Consider the following 22,661-nt stretch of genomic DNA (forward strand, 5'->3'; position numbering starts at 1 on the left):
GGGTAAAAGAAAGACTAGAAACCAAAAGGAGGCTAAGACAAGAAACAAACGATGGAATAAAGAGACAGAAAGACAAAGAAAATGAGCGAAAAGTAGGATAAAAGGTAAAAAGATCAGACTTACAGAACAGAAAATGAGGTAAAGATAAAGGGATAAGAAAAGGTTCAAAGAAGTCAAGGAGGAGGAAAAAACGGAAGAAAAAGGGGAAGGAAAGACTAGAAACAGAAAGGAGACAGACAAAAAAGACTGAATGAAGAGAAAGAAGAGAAAGAGGACAAAAAGCAGAAAATTATGGACTAAAATAATGTTAAGACAGGAAACGATAAAGACTATTGAGAGGGAAAACTGGATGCAAAACGGATAAAAGAACGAGTGAGAGGGACGGAAAAAGAAACGAGAAAAGAAGGATTAGGAACGAGAAAGAGGCAAAAACAATAAATACAAGATGGAATAAAGAGAAAGAATAAAGCAAAAGGTAAAGATGAAAGCGAGAGAAAGAGAAAAGACTAGAAATTTAAGACTAAAGTAAAATCGTGAAGAGGATGATGAAGATAAAAGGATGGAAAAAGTTTAAAAGAAGAAGTCAGAGGAGGGAAAATGAAGAAAAGGGAGGAAAAAAATACTGGAAATGGAAAAGAGACAGAAACTAAAGATGGAATAAAAAAGAAAGAATGAAGCAAAAAGCAAAAGATGGGAGCAGAGAAAGGGGAAAAACATGTAGAAATAAAGACTAAAACGAGGTAAATTAAGGCAGTGATGAAGATAAAGGGATGGAAAAAGGTTGAAAGGAGGAAAAAAACTGAAGAAAAGACTAGAAATGAAGAGATGAAAAGACGAAATAAGGCAAAAGAATAAAGCAAAAAGTAAAGATGGAAGCAGAGAAAGAGGAGAAAACCCTAGAAACTAAAGAGTGAAATGCGATTAAGAGAGGACATGATGAAGATGTTTGAGGACGACAAAGATAAAGAGATGGAAAAAGGTTGAAAAAAGAAGTCAGAGGAGGAAAAAACAAAAAAGGACGTAAAGACGAGAAAGAAAAGACGGAATAAAGAGAAAGGAAGAGGACAAAAAGTATAAAATGATGGACTGAGACAGGACTGAAAAAGAAAAGAGGAAATGAAGAAGAAAAAAGGATAAAAGAAGCCGTCAGACTGAGGATGAGGACCGTGGCCCAGTTGTCCAGAGTTTTCCAGCTGGATTTCGTCAGTAACAGTTATTAGTTCATGGCTGGAGGTTTACTTTGGTCTGGCTGAGACTGAAACTCCACTTAGAGCTCAACATGTGATTACATGAACGTCTATCTCTGTGAGGACGTCCAGACCTCCACCTCTTCAGACCACGATTCAGCTTTTCACTCTTTTACAGAATCAACGATTCATTGTCTACTTCACGTCGGCTAAATATTTATCTCTGGTGTAAAAACACACCTCGCTGCCTCCATTTTACTGCTCCGTCACACACAAACACTGGACAAGCTTCTGTACTTCTGAGGACACAACCTGAACTCTAACCAGGACTTCAGAACAGCGAAAAATGTCCTCACTAAGGATGCAAAATGTAGACTGTGTTTCCAGGAATATCAATCAATAAACAATCGATTATTAATATGAGTTAAGTACAGAAGAGTTTATGTCATCAAAGAACTACTTAACCCAAAACACAGCTGGCCATCAGAACGTTGTCTTTGTGGCCTGGAGGTCATTAAACGCCACTGAAGTCTTTGTCATGGTGCCCCTTTACTAGCTAAATTCCCATAATGCTCTCTGCTTGTTTCTTAATCAATAATCAGCAGCATTGAGAATCAAAAATTAATTATTTGTTACACAAATGCTGATAAGGCTGTCACAAACTTTTGGACAACACTAACATTTCACATGACTTGGATATATGTCATTAAACGCCACAGAAGTCTTTGTCATGGTGCCCCTTTACTAGCTAAATTCCCATAATGCTCTGTGCTTGCTTTCTTAATCAATAGTCAATTATTTGTAACACAAACTGAGCACAGCGAACAATAGTCATATGTTGATAAAGTGGTCACATGCTGTCATTTGTATATAGGAGGTCATTAAACGCCTCAGAAGTCTTTGTCATGGTGCCCCTTTACTAGCTAAATTCCCATAATGCTCTGTGCTTGCTTTCTTAATCAATAGTCAATTATTTGTAACACAAACTGAGCACAGCGAACAATAGTCATATGTTGATAAAGTGGTCACATGCTGTCATTTGTATATAGGAGGTCATTAAACGCCTCAGAAGTCTTTGTCATGGTGCCCCTTTACTAGCTAAATTCCCATAATGCTCTCTGCTTGCTTTCTTAATCAATAATCAGCGGCACTGCAAATCAATAATCATTTAATTGCCAACATGAGCTTCTTATAGTCTGAGTGACGCCTCCTCTGGTCTCTGCAGTATTAAACACTAAGAGGCTCCACCTGGTGGAACAACCAGGAACTACAGCTGATCTACGTTTACTGACACGCAACACCTTCTTTCTGCCTTACTGGTTAATGTGTTTTTAACTGTTTAAATTGATAATCACTCATTAACATCCCTAGTGTCATCCAAACCCACATTTTCAACACAGTGGCTGCCTCCTAGCTTAGCCGCTAGCTGTTAGCGTAGCCTTAGCCATAGTGAAAGCAGCTGATGTCCTGATTTTTGTAGATGTTTGTTCAGGTTTTACAGAGTCATGTCGATCAGTTAGAGGAGAATTAAAAAGTTAATCTGACTTTACAAAGATTCTACGATACTACAGATAGTTTTAGCTGTAGGCTACAGGACACAGCTAACATCTTAGCAACAGCCGTAGCCGACCACCATCACTGTTTTTACACTGTGAATCGTCCTGGGCACTACAATGTGGTATTTATTTTAAATATATACATTAAAATCCTATTTATATGAAGTTTTCAGCTCAAAAATATGATTAGTTTAAGTGTTTACATCCAAAAAAACAGCTTCTTAAATGATGACAGAAGCAGATTAAGCTAAATTAGCCTCCAGTGCTTTAACGCTAATTTAACTTTTTTACTTCATCAGTTTAAAAGCTGCTGTTACTTCTGATCATTCGGCCCATCTCTTGCACATTTTCCGTTTAATTAGATTTAATTTCCAGCTAACGTTTCTCGCTGCTACACGCATCGATCATACGTGTTAAAGTCGTGTTTCTGCTGCTGCGCTGACGGATGGCGTGGAGGCGGCTCGTCTTTAAACAGAGCTGCTGCTAAACGTTAAACACTGTCAGCTCGTCTCCAGCAGCAGATTAAAAACCAAACGCAGAAAAACTCCCATTATCTGCCGTGAAATACGACCGCTGGCCGACGCAGAGTTCAGCGTTTTTAAACATGTTGTTATGACTTCTGTCAGAGGTAGTTTCAAGCTTTGACTTCACGTTTAAAGTGTTTTTCTATCATCTCACTTCACATCATCTTTTATAGAGAATTAAACCTGCAGTAAGATTAATATATTATTAGTAACATTTATTATTTAATATAGCCTCATGTGTTGTTTGTTTAAATATATAGAATTTTTGTGATTTTTTTGGGGGGACTTACATTTTTTATAAATGGATTTCTTTTCTATTAATTGCTTTATTAAATAATTTTATTGTAATTTAATAGATATTTATTTTTTCATATTTATTTCACAATTTGAAAATTATGAAATTTTACTTACTTTTAATTTCATCTTTAAAATGTAATTTTATTTGTCTATATATTGTATTTTTGATTTATGAATTATTTCTCTTTATTTTTCTTTCAATTTTTGTATTAATTATTACTTTAAATGTGTTTAATTTCATTGGTTATATATTGAATTTTTAATTAATTAATTATTATAAGTTATATTTATTTTAGCTTAACTTTACCATTATTATTATTTGCTTTATTTTACATATTTTTTAAAAAATAATTATTTTCTACTCATTTTATTTCCATTATTATTGTGGACTTTTTCTTGCTTTTTTTTTTTACAAAACCAGATCTATGATTCACGTTTTCATTTTTCTGATTTTTAATGACCAACTAATGTTCTTTAGTCAGGAGAATAATTAGCAGATAATTAAAAGCTCTCTTATATCTTTACATGTTAACAGCAGTTACTTTTTTATTATTATTTATTAACATTTAAATCCTTTTTTCTTTCTATATCGATAAACACTATTTATTAACAATAAATAGTGTGAAAAATGCAGAAAACCGTCCTTTAGTGGTGAAAATAGAGACTTTCAGGCTTTAGTTTTCCGTTTTTGTTCTTTAAAAGTCGTATTGTGGCGTACACGTTGGTGAATAACGTCTTTATAAAAATGATCTGTACCTGTTTGAAGCGAGCCAGCTCCTTTAAGGCTCGACCCCACTGCTGCTTGTAGTGAAGTTTGGATTTAGTGGTCGACTCCAGTTTCCTCTCCAGCTCCACCTGAACGACCACAGAGAAACCATCAGTCACAGGAAAGACACAGTTAAAAGGTTTACACAAATATGATCAACATTTACTGACATTATGGTGGAAAATACAGATTTACAGCCTTTTATTCTAAACTAAAGGCAGAAAAATGATCAAACTATAAACTGAAAATGTTGAATCGTGTTTGTCTAAACGTCTCGATCAACTTTCAGAAAAAAAATAACACCGTATTCTGTAAAAACTAAAAATCCTGAGCTCCTCAGTGAGTCTGAGAAACCAAAGTGTGACAGAGAAAACTGAAATTAGATTAGGTTGAACTGCAGGCAGTGTTTCCACAGAGAGACTGGGAGGAAAATCACAGCTACTAGAAGAATAAATAAATAAATAGAGTTTGTTTAGTACGGTGAAGCATCTTTCTGCTGTATGTGGACACAAAACCACCACAAAGAGACACAAAATTACAAAAATGAGAAACACAGAACAACAGTGAGACAAAAAAGTTACACAAACAAGACGAAAAATGACACAAGGAGACAAAACAAGTTATATCAACGGTATGTGGAGACAAAACGACACAAATGATACAAAAAATGACAAAAATTAGACACAAAATGGCAAAAAAATTGCATAAAAAATTACAAAAATGAGACAAAATAACTATTCATATTCAGAGTATGTGGGAACAAAACAACAGACACAAAATTACAAATTCAAGAGAAAACACGGTTTAAAAAACGACAAAAACAAGTCATTTTGTGTCTTGTTTGTATTGTTTTTTTGACTTATTTATGTCATTGTTTTGCCTTGTTATTGTCATTTTGTGTCTCGTCTTTGTCTTGCTTTTGTCATTTTGTAAATCATTTTTGTTGTCATTGTCGTTTTTGTCATGTTTGTGTCTCGTTTCTGTCATTTAGTACGTCTTTGGGACAGTTTTATCACATTTTGTCGTTTATTTGTCTCGTTTTTGTCATTTTGTGTCTTGTTTGTATTGTTTTTTGACTTATTTATGTCATTGTTTTGCCTTGTTATTGTCATTTTGTGTCTCGTCTTTGATGTTTTGGTCTCCTTTTTGTCTCGTTTTTGTCATTTTGTAAATCATTTTTGTTGTCATTGTCGTTTTTTGTCATGTTTGTGTCTCGTTTCTGTCATTTAATATGTCTTTGGGACAGTTTTATCACATTTTGTCGTTTATTTGTCTCGTTTTTGTCATTTTGTGTCTCGTTTTGTCATTTCTCGTCTCGTTACAGAGAAAAACGAACCCACAGTGGGTTAAAAAACCCAGAAACCTCTTGTGGTTCTGAGGATTAACGCCTTCTGAACCTGCAGATGAGCTGTTTTCATTCTTTAATCTGGGATCTAACGCTGCAGCTCTGATATTCTCTCAGCAGTAAAAGCTTTAAAGGAGCTGCTGACCTTCTCCAGAGTGAGCAGGTTGATGTCTGCCTGCAGTCTGAACTCTGGTCTGACGTTCTGCTGCTCTCTGAACATCTGGAACTCTCTCTCCAGATGTTTGTATCGAGACTCTGCATCTGTAATCTGAACATAAACTCAGTATTAGTTTATTAATTACAGAGAAACGGGACCAAACGAGCAGACGGTTCCTACCTGCTGCAGCAGCCGTCCTCGCTCCTCCTCCATCAGACGGACCTTCTCTCTCTCCAGCGCCACCCGGTGGTCACAGTCCTGCTGCAGCCTCCTGCTGGCGTCCTGCTGCTGCCTCTGGACCAGATCATGTTCAGCTCTCAGCTCCCTCTGCAGCCTCTGGGTCTGAACATACAGGAAATAATACATGTACAGCTTTAAAACGACCTGTCAGAGCACTTTGTGACTGTTCTTCTGAAAGACGTTATACAATTAAAGTGATTATTAATAAATGAGACACAAACTGAGTAAAGCAAAACACAGAATGAGACAAGAACAATACAAACAAGACAAAAACAACACAAACAAAACAAAAAACAACAAAAACGAGACAAGAACAATACAAACAAGACAAAAAACAACACAAACAAAACAAAAAACAACAAAAACGAGACAAGAACAATACAAACAAGACAAAAACAACACAAACAAAACAAAAAACAACAAAACGAGACAAGAACAATACAAACAAGACAAAAACAACACAAACAAAACAAAAAACAACAAAAACGAGACAAGAACAATACAAACAAGACAAAAAACAACACAAACAAAACAAAAACAACAAAAACGAGACAAGAACAATACAAACAAGACAAAAAACAACACAAACAAAACAAAAAACAACAAAAACGAGACAAGAACAATACAAACAAGACAAAAACAACACAAACAAAACAAAAACAACAAAAACGAGACAAGAACAATACAAACAAGACAAAAAACAACACAAACAAAACAAAAAACAACAAAAACGAGACAAGAACAATACAAACAAGACAAAAAACTACACAAAAAACGACATAAGACAAAACGACATAAACCAGACAAAAAAATAACAAAAACGAGACAAAAAATAACAAAAACGAGACAAGAACAACACAAACAAGACAAAAAACAACACAAACAAGACAAAAAAATAACAAAAACGAGACAAAAAACAACACAAGACAAAAAATAACAAAAACGAGACAAAGAATAACAAAAACGAGACAAGAACAATACAAAAGACAAAAAAACAACACAAACAAGACAAAAAATAACACAAACAAGACAAAAAATAACAAAAACGAGACAAAAATAACAAAAATGAGACAAAAAGCAACACAAGACAAAAAATAACAAAAACGAGACAAAAAATAACAAAAACGAGACAAGAACAATACAAACAAGACAAAAAAACACAAACAAGACAAACAATAACAAAAATGAGACAAAATATAACAAAAATGAGACAAAAACCAACATAAACAAGACAAAAAATAACAAAAATGAGACTAGAACAACACAAACAAGACAAAATCAACACAAACAAAACAAAAACGACATCAACAAGACAAAAAAAACAATACAAATGAAACAAAATCGATAAAAAACAACACAAACGAGACAAAAACAAATGACAAAAACAAGACAACACATGACAGAAAGGATACACAAAATGGCAAAACATGACAAAAATGAGAACAAAATGACAAAACACAAAACGTAACAAAATGGCAAAACATGACAAAAACAGACAAAAATGACTTAAATGGAACACAAAATGAAATAAATGACAAAAACAAGACAAAACACAACAGCAACAAGACACAAAACGACACAAATGAGACAAAAAAACGGCAAAAAAAGACACAAACGAGACACAAAATGACAGAAACATGACAACAAATGACAAATTGAGACAAAATGTGATAAAAATGAGAAACAAAATGAGACACAATAAAACAAAAAACTAACACAAACAACCATCAGAGCTGATCTGACAACACAGTTAAACATTCTGATGAAAGTGAAAATGTCGTCTGCTTTAGAGCTTAACTGGAGCTGGAATACTTTAATGGATCAAATATTTTGATCATTATTGATCATTTAACTCATTTCTAAGGTAAACTGTGAGCATTTGTTGGTTTATTTACATCTGAAGGCATCTCAGCCTTCAGAAAAACACCCTTTAATTCACTGTTTTACAACATTTTATACACTAAATTATTTATTAGTTGACTAATTATTTCATTTATTTATCTAGCACCCTGAAGAATGGCTTCAGAAATTAAAAATAAAACAAAGAATTAAAGAAATCAAAGATGATATTCAAACATACCCAGGACCAAGTTTAACTTTAATTATCTAACATGCACATTTTCCAAAACTAGACTGGATTTTCTGTTTTTTTAGTCTGCTACTCTGTGTTTGACCACAAGATGGAGCTACAGTGTGAGGAGTGCAGATAACACTGAATTATGGGATGCTCTAATCACACAGAAGTGATGAAAGACAAAGAAAAAAGTTCCCACTGAACAAACCTTCATCACTATTTATCTTGTTTTTATCATTTAGTGTCTCATTTGTTATTAAATGCTTCATGCTTTGTGTTCACTGCGTCTTTTTTCATCGTTTTGTGTCTCATTTTTGTCATTTTTCGTCTAGTTTGTGTCGTTTTGTGTCTCATTTTTTCTTTAATACGTCTTTAGGATAGTTTAATCTCGTTTTGTGTCTCATATTTGTAACTTTTTGTGGTGTTTATGTCATTTCTCGTCTCGTTTGTGTCATTTTTTTGTCTCGTTTTTCTAACTTTTTGTCATGTCTATCATGTCTCGTCTCATTTTTGTCATTTTTTGTCTCGTTTTTGTCATTTTGAGTCACTTTGGGACAGTAATATCTCTTTTCTGTCTTGTTTTGTATCTCATTTTTTGTCATTTCCTGTCTTGTTTTTGTAATTTTGTGTCTCATTATTGTCATTTTCGTCCCGTTCGTGTCATTTTGTGTCTCGTTTCTGTCATGTTTTTGTAATTTAGTGTCTTATTTTCTCTTGCATTTGCCATTTTGTGTCTTGTTTTGGTCATTTAATGCGTCTTCAGGACAGTTTTATCTCTTAGTCATTTTGTGTCTCATTTTTGTCATTTTGTGTCACTTTGGGACAGTTATATCTTTTTTCTGTCTTGTTTTGTCTCATTTCTCATCCCATTTTTGTCATTTTTTGTCTCATTTTTGTCATTTTGTGACAGTTACATCTCTTTTCTGTCTTGTTTTGTCTCATTTCTCGTCCCATTTTTGTAATTTTTTGTCTCATTTGTCATTTTGTGTCACTTTGGGACAGTTATATCTCTTTTCTGTCTTGTTTTGTCTCATTTCTCGTCCCATTTTTGTCATTTTTTGTCTCATTTTTGTCATTTTGTGTCACTTTGGGACAGTTATATCTCTTTTCTGTCTTGTTTTGTCTCATTTCTTGTCCCATTTGTCATTTTTTGTCTCATTTTTGTAATTTTGTGTCACTTTGGGACAGTTATCTCTCTTTTCTGTCTTGTTTTGTCTCATTTTGTATCTCAGTTTTTGTCGTTTCCTGTCTCGTTTTTGTAATTTTGCGTCTCATTTTTGTTGTTTCATGTCTCGTTTTTGTAATTTTGTGTCTCATTTTTGTAATTTTTCATCCTGTTCGTGTCATTTTGTGTCTCGTTTCTGTCATGTTTTTGTAATTTAGTGTCTTATTTTTTCTTGCTTTTTCCATTTTGTGTCTTGTTTTGGTCATTTAATGCGTCTTCAGGACAGTTTTATCTCTGTGTTCACTTTTTTTTTGCTTCGTTTTAGTCATTTTGTGTCTCGTTTTTGTCATTTTTCATCTTGTTTTTGTCATTTTGTTTCACTTTGGGACAGTTGCATCTCTTTTCTGTGTCGTTTCGTGTCTCATTTTTCATCTTGTTTGTGTGGTTTTGTGTCTCTTTGGGACAGTGATATCTCTTCTCTGTATTGTTTCGTCTCATTTCGTATCTAATTTTTCATCTTGTTTTTGCCATTTTGTGTCATGTTGGGACAGTTGCATCTCTTTTCTGTCTTGTTTTGTCTCATTTTGCATCTCATTTTTGTAATTTTTCATCTTGTTTTTGTCATTTTGTTTCACTTAGGGACAGTTACATCTCTTTTCTGTCTCGTTTCGTATCTCATTTTTCATCTTGTTTGTGTGGTTTTGTGTCTCTTTGGGACAGCTCTGTCTCCTCCTGTTGTATAATAAACTATTCTTATGGATGTTAGACCCTCAGATACTGCAGATAAAACCGGCAGTAAGTTCTGACCTCCAGTTCGGCCTCGGCCAGCTGCTTTTCTCTCTTCTCCAGATCAGACAGGGTTTTCTGAAGCTGCTCCTCCAGCTGGTTGTATTCCACCTCCTACCAACACAGATCAGAGACGTTAAAGTCCGTCTTTGCTCTGTAATCTGAAGGATCTGAGGGCGTCTGTGCGGGTTCTCCACCTTCTTCTTGACCAGAGCTTCCCTCTCTCGGTCCCTCTTCCTCCACTCCTCTGCCAGCGCCTGCATGTGGCTCGACTCCTTCTTCCTCAGCTGGAACGAAAACTTTATTTAATCCGGCAGAACACGAAACGCTCAGCGGACAGGAGGGGAAAGTGAACGTCTGACAGCCTGAATAAACAGAAAAACGATCTTCAAAGAGGAGCTGAAGCCGCAGACGTTTTATAGAACAAAGAGCGGCTGATAAAAACCAGACAGAGCTGCTGTTTGGGGTTTTATTTACGTGTTTTCTACGTTTATACTCCACTAAAGCGTTCTTAAAATGATAGATTTTACATGAACACACAAAATAATCATGTTTAACAGTTAATAAATGAGTAAAAAAACCAAAATACTAACATTAAATGCAACAGACGGACTATTTTAGAACAAATGCAACATCAAAATTATTTTAAATATAACATTTCTTGAATTAAAATTCTAAATTTTGGAGCTTTTTTGTTTTTAGAGTTCATTCCCATAATAAATTTTGATTTAAAGTGACTTTTTGTTTAACTAATTGGTTTCTTATGGGTAAAATAGCATTAAAAAAGTGATAAATTTGAGTCATTTCTATGTTTTTTTCCCCTAAATATCTATAATTTTACCCTGAATGCAATATCCAAAATTACTAGTAGGCTTTAAAAATGTGTAAATTGTTGAGAAAATTCTGCTTCTATATCATTTCAGGACAAAGATCTGGTTTTGTGAAAAACAAGAAAAAGTCCACAATAATAATGGAAATAAAATTAAGTTAAATGAGTAGAAAAATAATTATTTAAAAAAAATATAAAAATAAAGCAAAGAATAATAATGGTAAAGTTAAACTAAAATAAAAATAATTTATAATAATTAATAAATAAAAAACACAATATGTAAAAATGAAATTAAATATATTTAAATTGAAAATAAATTCAAAAATGACAGAAAAATAAATAAAAATAATTAATAAATTAAAAATACAATATATAGATAAATAAAATTAAATTTTAAAGATGAAATTAAAAGTAAGTAAAATTTCATAAATTTTGACTTTAAGTAACTTTTTGTTTGACTAATAGGCTTCTTATGGGTAAAATAGCATAAAAAAGTGATAAATTTGAGCCATTTCTATGTTTTTTCTATTTTTAAAAACTTGTAAATTGTTGAGAAGATTCTGCTTCTATAGAATTTCAATTGATCCTGGTCATTTCTACTGTATTTTCAAACATTATCATACAATAAAACATCTATTACACATTTATATAACAATATCTTATGTTTTGTAATTTTTTTGTCATTTCCAGCCAGAAGACGTACAGCAATGAAATAAAAATCTACTTAACACCAGAGTTTTCCGTGTCTGTGGATGATCTCGTGTTTAAATGTTCAGTAAGCGTCTCTTTGTAAAAACAGCTCTCACCTGGTGGTCGAACAGATCCTCCTGCTCCTCCTTCCACAGCTCCAGCTCCAGAGCCGTCCGATACTCCAGCGTTTCTCTGGGAGCCGGAGGCCGGACGGGAGCCGCTGGGTGGGAGGACGGCCGAGTGAGGGCTGGAGGTTCATTCTGGAGACGAATAAAGAGAGGAAAAAAGTTCAGACTATGTGATCGAAAAGTCTGTTGTGATTTTGAACTTGTGCAATAAAACCAATAATCCCAGACCCAGGATTAATCATCCTAAATGCTTATTAATGTTTCTGTTTTTACACTCTATACACACTATTTTTTTGCTAAATATCAGCAATTCTGCACTTTTATTCTCAATATCAACACTTTTTCCTCCTTATTTCTTCAAAAAGCACAACTTGCAGGTTAATTTACCTTCTTTTTCTACATTGGTTTCCTCATTATTCCTCAAATTTAACTCATGTGAGCCTCTGGACACCTTAAATTTACCAAGAGAAGGATGAGAAGTCGTTCTGTCTGCTACCTTAAACATCCACAGCAGAACTGAATAAAATCTAAAGACGCACATTTAGAGAGAGCAGATGTTTGTTGAATGTGGAAAAAAATATATTTTCACAGTGAAATTTCTGATGTCCACATTTTAAACATGTCTGGGAATTTTTTGAACATTTTTTGGCAGAAAAAAGGAAATGTTAAAATGTTTCTTAGGAAATATTAGAAGTTTTACTGACACTTATTTAATCACTTTAGATATTTTCAGGATTTTTTTTGGAAGGTTTTTACTCATTTTTTGAAAATATTTACAAGAATTTTCATGCAAAGTTTGGTGGATTTTTTTTTTTTATTAAACTTTTGAGGGATTTTCTTCCTGAAGGTTTTAAAATTTTAAGAGGATTTTTTTTGCTGAATTTTTGGATATTTTTCTGACAATGAAACACTATTTTTTGATGAACGTAAATGAGGACAACGGGAGGGTGGGCATCCTTTCTGACCTGTGACGACTCGGACACGATGACCTCGGTGGCTTTAACCAGGCCCAGGTCCTCCAGCGTGGCCACGTAGCTCAGCTCTGCCACCTTCTCAGCCGCTCTGAAGGACAGAAAACAGAGTCAGACAGGTTTAAGGTCAGCGGGACGGGACGGGACGGTCAGAGCCGCCTCCTACCGCTGGGTCTGGACCACGGGGACCCGGTCCTGGTGGCTCTGTCTCCAGCCCTGCTCTCCGGCGGGCCCCAGGAACCGGCTCCTGTCAGAACTCAGCAGGTGGGACAGCAGGACGGAGGCTCGGCCAATCAGCTGGTCTCTGCTGGAGGCGTCCCGGTGCCAGACCTCTACGATCAGAGGAAACCTGCAGCAGGGGAATCACAGACAAAAACACTGGAAATCAGCGCTAGAAAACGACCATTTTTAAAGCAAGTCATAGAAGAATTTCTGCTCCACCGTCTGATTTTCCTGAAACTTTAACTGCAATAATGATTGGTATTTTTAGCAATATTTGTGAAAATTTATATGCATAAATCAAATATTTTCTATCTCAAAAACTGCCCCTCAACCCACTTTAAGCTTTTTTTGACGGGCACTCTTTTTTCTTTTTTTTTATGACGGGCACTCTTTTTTCTTTTTTTTTATGACGGGCACTCTTTTTTCTTTTTTTTTATGACGGGCACTCTTTTTTCTTTTTTGACGGGCACTCTTTTTCTTTTTTGACGGGCACTCTTTTTCTTTTTTGACGGGCACTCTTTTTTCTTTTTTGGACGGGCACTCTTTTTTTTTTTTTGGACGGGCACTCTTTTTTTTTTTTTGGACGGGCACTCTTTTTCTTTTTTGACGGGCACTCTTTTTTCTTTTTTGGACGGGCACTCTTTTTTTTTTTTGGACGGGCACTCTTTTTTTTCTTTTTGACGGGCACTCTTTTTTCTTTTTGACGGGCACTCTTTTTTTTTTTTTGGACGGGCACTCTTTTTTTTTTTTTGGACGGGCACTCTTTTTTTTTTTTTTTGGACGGGCACTCTTTTTTTTTTTTTTTTGGACGGGCACTCTTTTTTTTTTTTTTGGACGGGCACTCTTTTTTTTTTTTTTTGGACGGGCACTCTTTTTTTTTTTTTTTGGACGGGCACTCTTTTTTTTTTTTTTTGGACGGGCACTCTTTTTTTTTTGGACGGGCACTCTTTTTTTTTTTTTTTTTTTTTTTTTTGACGGGCACTAAGAAAATTAAAAACACTTTACTAGTTGGTTTAAAAGTCATTTACCAACAACAACAAAAAAAGACATTTAAATCACAAAATCTGCGCAGAATTTAAACAACTTCAGATTAAAACACAACTTTATCTTTCATTAAGCTGAATAACTACTGTAGCAATAGAACTTTACATAAAAATGTACTAAAATCCACGCTATGAAACAATAATTATTGATGTCATTCAACCTCAAATCACCTAATTTCTAGAACTGCTGCAGCATCTCTGATTTAAATGGAACTTTAACAGCATCAATTACAGATAGTAGTGAAATGTTATACGTCTAAATCAGAAACTTTCTGAGACACATTTCTCTTTTAGAAAATAGCCCATTTTCAGCACTTTGAAATGTGAGTGGATGGAGAATCTTTAAAAAATGTTATTTCTGAAAGCGTTTGATAAATCAGTTTAAACCTGTAGATGTAAAAAACGCACTGATCTCCTGGTTTAAAAGTTATTTACCCACCGTAAAAGGGAATTTTAATCACCAACTCTGTGTGGAAATGGATTTAAACAGAACTCTTCTATAAATGAACACTTAGTTCTGCAGGCTTTATCCTGTAAAAGAAACCTCATGCAAACATCATCTGTGTATTCAGACCGATTATTGTTATTTCTTTGCACCAGTTCTTTATAAAATAAATAGATTTTAAAACAACACACGCAGGCCTTTATCTGTAGTCACTCATACTCACAGCTCTATCTGCTAAAAACATGGAAAACAAACAAACTAAAGCATTTTAATAGAGTTTTGTGTTATGTAAAGAACTAAAAATGACACAAAAAGATGCAAAAATGACACAAAAAGATGCAAAAATGACATGTAAAGAACCAAAAATGACACAAAAAGATGCAAAAATGACACAAAAAGATGAAAAAATGACATTTAAAGAACCCAAAAATGACACAAAGTGATGCAAAAATGAAATAAAAAGATGCAAAAATGACACAAAATAAGCAAAAATGACACAAAAGAAGCAAAAATGAAACAAAAAGATGCCAAATTAACACAAAAAGATGCAAAAATGACGTGTAAAGAACTAAAAATGACACAGAAAGATACAAAAGATGACACAAAAGATGCAAACATGATAAAAAGAATGCAAAAATGACACAAAAAGATGCAAAAATGACACAAAAAGATGCAAAAATGACATGTAAAGAACTAAAAATGACAAAGTGATGCAAAAATGAAATAAAAAGATGCAAAAATTACACAAAAGAAGCAAAAATGACACAAAACGATGCAAAAATGATACAAAGGTGGAAGAATGACACAAAAAGATGCAAAACGGACACAAAAAGACGCAAAAATGAAATAAAAAGAAACAAAAATGACATTAAAAAACACAAACAAACTAAAGCATTTTAATAGAGTTTCGTGTTGGAGTTTGTTACTTTCTTCACTTTTACATCCGTTCCAAACATCACTGATCTTTGTCCTACATTATTAATGATAAAAAGCTCCCACTGCTTGCTCTGTACGTAAACACATTAAGAACACATGTAGAGAGCACATAAAGGTGTTCTACCTGAGGAAGGTGTCCTGAAGCTGCTGTGGAAGAGCAGCGAAGTCGAAGGCGCAGTACGACTGAGGAAGACAAACCTCCATGTTCCTGCTGAGCTCCACAGGAGGGTTGGTCATGATGGGAGCCGCACTGCCGAAGAACTGGTACGAATATCTGAAAAAACACACAAAAATCAGTCAGTAAAGGACACAATGAGACTTATATCAGCAAAAAAACCTCAACTTTAGCCTGTAAATCAAAATACTGTGAGCTATCTATGAAAATAAATGTTGTTTTAAACACCACTGCTCTAATATTATGTTAAATATTACACTTTAAAAACTACCTTTTGTTGTTTCTAGAGCTACACTTGAGCTCAAAATGATTCATAGGAGCATAGAAGTGAATTTTAACTTGACCAAGACGTTTACTTTGGTTAAAAACTACAAAGTAGCGAATTTTTATCATTTCTATGAGTTTTTTGTTGATACATATATATAAATACTATGAATCAAATGCGTAAAATTAGTCATACTCTTTTAAAATGTTGAGAAAATGCAGCTTCCATGCCATTTCTCATCATTTCTACTGTTTTCTAACGAGTTCATCGTTAACATCTCAAACAAAATCTCACTTTCTTTTGTCACTTATGGTGTTTAATTGCTCATAAATTAGTAAGAAACTAAACTTTAGCCTGTCACTATACTTAGTGTCAACTATCCTTCCACAGTTTCTCTGAACATTAAATGTCTTCTACCCTGCCAAAACTCAAAATGTCATCAAGCCTATTCGTCTCATTTTTAGTCTAAATGTCTCATCCTACTCGATTTAAGATAAATTCACTCAGCAAGTGACATTTCAGCAGATGGAGGGACTTGAAAACTCAAAATAAGTTTAACACATCTCAAATCAGCACTCGATTTAAGGCCGAGAGGTCCGATTTTTTGGGCCACCAACAAACATCAATTTAGACATTTTTAGGAGCCAAAATCAACTTTTAGTGGCCAAAAAAATTAATCCGCTGGGCAAAGTGTGCCTTAAAACCCCCCACGGCCGTGAAAAGTCACCCACGAATGAGCAGCGCATTGTCCGGAGCTCCTAGCGGGCGACTGGGACGTTGACAGCCGGAACAGGTGCGGTTTGTCCCGGGCAGATGAGCGGCGAGGAGCGGCAGGTGTTAGCCGAGCAGCTAGCGGGGGATAGCTAGCCAGTCTGGGAGTCTGAGCAGTCTGTGACCGGGGACCCGCCGAGTTAAAAATGACAGCTCCGGTGGCTTGGTGCTTTCCGTTCACGGTGCTCAGGCTCAGTTGGTGCTGTCCTCCGGATGCCGCCACCACATTCTGGGCTGGTTCTGGATCCGACGGAGTCCGCGAGATGTTAACGACGTTAACATCAGCGACAATAAAGTGTTCAAATTTAAAATAAATCGGCGGAAATCCGTGGATCCGCGGAAAATTGCCATCCCTGAAACTTGGATTTGGAGGTCAGTAGCCCAAATCAAAATATTTGGGTCCCTAACCAGCGTGTTTTTGTCATTTTTGGTCGCCAAAATCGGTTTTCAGTCGCAAATGGCGACCTGGCGACCGTCTAAATCGAGCGCTGTCAAATTAGGAGGTTACATGAAAGCAAAAACCTATTGTTGAGTTAAAAACTGCATTTTTTAAGCATGTCTGGTTTATGTTAAGACTCCTAAGGTTGAAACCTAAAATACAACTTAGAATAAGTTTTCTCAAATAACTTTAAGATCTCAGTATTCTAAACATCACGTCTTATTTCAAGAAATCTTACTAAGCCATTTTCACTTGTTCTATTAGCAGTTTTTTCCCCACTTATTTCAAGGTAAAGGTTCCTTGAAATAAGCTTTTTTTTTTCTTGTTTTGAGAGGAGCATTTCTTCCAGTGCAGACCAGCTCTTGCACCTATTTAATCCATGCATGCTTCAACATCATAAGACTGCCTTTTCTAGACGACACCCAGCTCTGACTGTTCAACAAACCACTCTGACTTGCTTCATCTTTGTTTATACTTTATCTTTGTTCCCGTCTCATCATGAAGCTCAGAAATTTACTTCTTCAACACTCAGACTGAACATCTGGACATGTTGTTGTGCTGCAGAAGAATCCAAACATCTAAAGTGCCTCAAACCTTCTGCACAGTTCTGTACTTCATGTAAAACACTCAGGGACGTTTCTCATTTCCATCCTGGAGACGAGGAGGTGTTTCTACCTGAGCGTAGCGGCGATGGGGTGAGTCAGGCTGAGGTTTCCGAGGCTGCGGAGGTCCAGAGAGAAGCAGTAGTGGTGAGCCGAGGACGGGATGGAAACCTTGGGAGCAGAAACGCTGACGGACGAAGCTGCACCTTCAGCTCCACCTTCAGCTCCAGGAGGATGGTGAAGAACGTCAGGAACCTCCACATCTGCAGCTGGAAGAACAAACTTTCAGCTCTGGAACCGAACATCTGGAGATGATCTGTGGTGTTCTGAGACCAACCTGCCAGCTCTGCCTGATCTTTGGCTCGTTGAAGCTCCTCCAGAAGACTCTCAGCTTCACTCTCAGTGTGGGAGGAAGGAGGAGGAAGAGGAGCAGTAGCAGGAGGAGGAGGAGGAGGGTCTGGAGGTTTTCTGACTGGAGAGCAGCTTCGAGGTCTTTGTTGAGCAGCAGGAGGAGGAGCTCCAGCACCTTCTTTATTCCCTACAGACTGGAGAAATGACAGAAAAATGTTAAACAACATGACAATGATAAGAAAAAACCTTTGATCCATCAAGTGCAGAGACGTATTTATTTGTGTTCCCTGTTGTTCATGATAAAATAATAAATCTTTCATGTCAACTCATCAACTTTTAGAACAATTTCTGCTCAGTTTTCTCTGATTTGATTTAATTTTTAGAACATAAAATATTTATATTATTGAATGCTTTTGTTAAATTATTTTACGAGATAAAACAAATCTGTTCAACTTTCTAGGAATAATCTCTGACAGCCATTTTCTAGCTGCTGACAAAGTCTTCATCCAGTGGAACGTTTCAATAAATCTCACAAGTTGGAAATTAAACAAGACGCCGCTTTCACATGTTCATAGAGCCTTCAGAAAATAGATGCAAAATGAAATAAAAAGATGCAAAACTTACACAAAAGAAGCAAAAAATTACAAAAAAAGATGCAAAACTAACACAAAAAGATGCAAAAATGACACAAAAAGATGCAAAAATGACATTTAAAGAACTAAAATGACACAAAAGGATGCAGAAATGATACAAAAGATGCAAAAAATGATAAAAACAATGCAAAAATGACACAAAAAGATGCAAAAATGACATGTAAAGAACCAAAAATTACATGTAATGAACTAAAAAATGACACAAAAAGATGCAAAAATGACACAAAAAGATGCAAAAATGACATGTAAAGAACCAAAAATTACATGTAATGAACTAAAAATGACACAAAAAGATGCAAAAATGACATTTAAAGAACTAAAAATGACACGAAACGATGCATAAATGATACAAAAGATGCAAAAATGACACCAAAAGATGCAAAACGGACACAAAAAGATGTAAAAATGAAACAAAGAAACAAAAATGACATTAAAAACAAAAACTGAAACAAAAATATGAAAAAATGACACAAAGGGAAGCAAAAATGACACTTAAAGATGCAAACAATTAGCCAAAAAAACAGTTCTCAGAAGATGTTCAGAGGTTTCTGGTGAATGGAGAGAATGCAGCAAATTCTGGCAAACAGGCCTCAGGTTGTGGTTCAGATCTCACATTCAGGATTTGTTTAAAAAATTGCAAATAAAGTGGATTCCCTCCTGCTGGCTGAAAGAAAGAATGCAGCTTTAATGCGAGTGTGTAAAACAATAAATAAATGGATGAACTTTTTAACCTGTGTGAACTTCTGCTGGCCATGACTCCCATTTCTACCAACATGTGAACGCCTTCTGATCACCGGGAAAACATTCAGACGTTATTCTCACAATAACATTCATCAAACAGATGCGATGGATTAGACAGAGATGTCTCAGAAGTTTTTTGGAAATCAACTTTATCTGCAATTTTTAACAAATCCTGAATCTGAGACATCGTAAACACCAAACCGCTGGTTAAAACAGAAGCGTCAAACTTAAAGTCCCCTCATAATTTAATGATTATAGGTCCGTATAGGATGCGGTCTAGGCTTTTATTTCCTCTGAATGCTGACAGACACTTGGCATAAACTGTAGTTAATGAAGTACCTGTGGCGGGACCTCCTCCCTCCTCAGGGTAACAGCGACTCCTACAGTCGGCTGCAGGTCCACAGGAACCACCGGCAGCTTCAGTTTGTTTTGTCTCGGAGGCTCCAGGACGAACGCTCCCTCCACCGTCGCCGGCTTCTCCTCCAGATCCACAGAAACAGCAGAAAGAGCCGAGAGGGAAACGTCGGTGCTGCCCAGGGAGTGGTTCCCACAGCAGAGGTGGATCTGAGGAGGGTGGAAGCTCGAGGTTAAAGCAGAGGAAGGACCAGAGGTAAAGAGGTGAGAGAGGTTCCGGTTCTCACCTGTAAACTGGGCTGCTGGGACAGGAAGCTCTGCAGGATCTGTTTGCTGCTGCGGATGCGCACCGAGGCGCGCTCCGGCTCGAAGTCGGGGCTCAGCAGGTTGTGGAACGGCTCGCTGGTGATGTCGTTGCCCAGCAGAGAGTAGTAGAAGAAGAAGTCTGAGCCCTCGGCCGACAGCTTCATGGTGCTGGGGATCAGCTGCAGGAACAACAAGAAGGTTACACCTGAGAACAGGAGGTCCTCGACCTACAGCGCTTCATCGTTAGAGTAGAACTGGTTACACGGAACTAGTTGGTTGCAGGGTGGATGAATACGTCGTCATGCGGCGCTATCAGATGGAATTCTCCGGTTCTACGTCACCTTGGATTGTGCTACATTCACAAACTTTTTACCTTCATTACGGCTCCCAGTGTAAGTCAGACTCTTCTGACACTTGAAGGAAAGGAAAGCCGTCTCCATGGAAGTGGAATTGGACAGAATAAAACTCTGGGAACAGGGCTTTTACAAAGAACTGATCTATATCGCGATGCACGTAACATCTTTGTTTACATTTTCACCAGAGTTTCGACTTATGTGAAAACCGACTTAGGTAGATCCGTAGGAATGAAACTCTGACATAAGTAGAAACCTCTGTTGGTCAGTTCTAAGCTTTAACTACTTTCATGGCTCTTATCCAGGTTGTTTTCCCCTGAATAGATCTTTGCTGGTGTTGGATCTACTCTCAGATGTACGTCGCTTAGGATCAGTGTTTCCCCTGGGTTGAAATGGCTGTGAGGTGGTGGGGTCACTTTCACCTGAAAGTTGTTGGGGGGAATTATATATACTATCGGGCCGTCTCCACCGTCTCCGCCGCAGCTGTGCACCCCCCGCGGACGATCTTGTCGGTCCGGCGGGTTTTGCGCTGCACTTTTTTTTTTTTTTTTGCCGCGGACCAGTGAGGCGGCAATGTCGGCAGAATTTTAATGAGGCGCTGCCTATACCAGCGAGGCGGCCCGCCTCGTCGGTTATATGGGAGGGGGCTTTGGATAAAAGCTAAAAGAAATGTACCCAACCTCCAACCAAGACACTGAAGGGGAGATCCAACCACCGAGGCGCTCAAAGCCAGTCCCTCGTCCAGTGATGAAGCTGAGCTGTGATGAACTTGGCAAATCCTCTGAACATCCTGTCAGTTACAGGGATCCCAGAAGCAGCTCCTGTCAGGTCCTCTGCTGCCACCCCATGGCGTTGTGTTCCACTTCCAATGAGACCTCTTCACTAAATCATAAGACTATTAGGGTCCTCTAAATAAAATTTAAAAAAGTAAACAAACTTTATTTGATTTTGATGAGGACATCAAAATCTTTTAGAAGAGGGAGGGTGCAGCCAGGTGGTAATGGGATTATTATTATTATAGGTAATCCTGCCTTGTTTTACTCTGGCTGCATGCCGTTTGATTGGTTTGATTGGTTGTGAGCGTGTCTGGGTGGAGCAGCAGACTCAGACCAGGTGGCATCACTGCTCATCAGACTCCAGGTGGCTTCTTTTGGTCTCTTAGTGGAGCAGGAGGCAGAGCGTGGCGGCGTGGAATCTTCTGGCTTGGTTGAAGCAGGAGGTTTGGAGAACGGGCTGAAGACCCATAAGACCCGCTGTCAGACGGTGAGCGGGAGGACGGAGGACCGACTGTGGGAGCAGCTGGATAGGAGGCTAGCATTAGCCACGCTAGCCCGGCGGCCTTAAGATTGTAATGTTTCACCGCACTCAGTGTTTTGTGGACCAAACAGCGTTGCAACGTGTTGTCGTTTCGGACTGAACACTGAACAGTGAGTAAACTTGGCCATGTGGCTGCGTGTGTGCGTGTGTGTGTGTGTGGACATGCGTGCCTGAGTGAGTGATCACTGAGCATAGTTCTATTGTTCTATTGTATTGACTTTGTGGGTTTTGAAACGGTGGGATAACCTGAAAGTTTATGTTTAGACCATAACCAGGTTTTATTCTCTGCTCCTCAGACTCATTCTGGCTCCGAAAAACCGACAACAAACCAGCTCAGGATTTTAAAGCCAAGGAAAAGTGTTTCTCTGTTCTCAGACTCTGTTCCAGATGTTGGAAACTTCTGGACCTTCTCCTGGAAACGTGATCCAGACAAACATGAACTCAGCTCAGGTTACCAGCTGTTATTTACCTGTTCCAGTTTGGTAGCGAACGCCACGGTGACAGAGAGGACGAAGACCTCGCTGCAGAGATCTGCAGGTCCGACCTGATGGTAGCCCTGATCTGGAACCAGAACCGCCTCCAGCCTGTCTAGGAGAAGATCCGTGACCGACGAGGAGCCTACAGCAGCAGGAGGTAAAACACAAATGTAGCAGGAAGTAAACTCTGAGTGATTGGAACGTTTAGAAGCAACAACTGAAACTGATCAGCAAACTTTTGAAACAGTTTTTAAAAATGTAAAAAAAATGAAACAGTTCTGGTGGTGATTGGTGCTGAGGCAACACCAACCACCACCAGAACTGAAGAAGCCTCTGGGATGAGAGGTGAAACGTCTTCAAGGAGCTTTCTGAAAGTCCAGTGGATTGATTTAAACTACTTTGGATATTTCTATTATTCTAAAACCAAATCCTCTCAGATGCTGGAGTTGAACCTGAAACAAAGAAAAGCTTCAGAAAAAATTATATCTGAAGAGTTT

General features: G+C 37.1%; 1 protein-coding gene across 1 annotated transcript in view; it reads right to left on the reverse strand.

Annotated features, from left to right (window-relative positions):
- The window catches only part of LOC110972312 (centrosomal protein of 120 kDa), a 44,729-nt gene that overhangs the window by 18,267 nt on the left and 3,801 nt on the right, over positions 1-22,661 (reverse strand). The window contains exons 5-18 of the mRNA XM_051951174.1: positions 22,158-22,306; positions 20,000-20,197; positions 19,698-19,922; positions 17,951-18,158; positions 17,687-17,882; positions 15,486-15,635; positions 12,882-13,064; positions 12,710-12,806; positions 11,733-11,876; positions 10,295-10,384; positions 10,119-10,211; positions 6,013-6,174; positions 5,821-5,943; positions 4,321-4,419 (exon numbers count right to left, since the gene is read on the reverse strand). Coding sequence (XP_051807134.1) covers positions 4,321-4,419; positions 5,821-5,943; positions 6,013-6,174; positions 10,119-10,211; positions 10,295-10,384; positions 11,733-11,876; positions 12,710-12,806; positions 12,882-13,064; positions 15,486-15,635; positions 17,687-17,882; positions 17,951-18,158; positions 19,698-19,922; positions 20,000-20,197; positions 22,158-22,306 — 2,117 coding nt within the window. The remainder of the gene's footprint in view (positions 1-4,320; positions 4,420-5,820; positions 5,944-6,012; positions 6,175-10,118; positions 10,212-10,294; positions 10,385-11,732; positions 11,877-12,709; positions 12,807-12,881; positions 13,065-15,485; positions 15,636-17,686; positions 17,883-17,950; positions 18,159-19,697; positions 19,923-19,999; positions 20,198-22,157; positions 22,307-22,661) is intronic.

This window comes from Acanthochromis polyacanthus, chromosome 7 (genome assembly GCF_021347895.1).
Source record: "Acanthochromis polyacanthus isolate Apoly-LR-REF ecotype Palm Island chromosome 7, KAUST_Apoly_ChrSc, whole genome shotgun sequence".
Classification (NCBI taxonomy): Eukaryota; Metazoa; Chordata; class Actinopteri; family Pomacentridae; genus Acanthochromis; species Acanthochromis polyacanthus.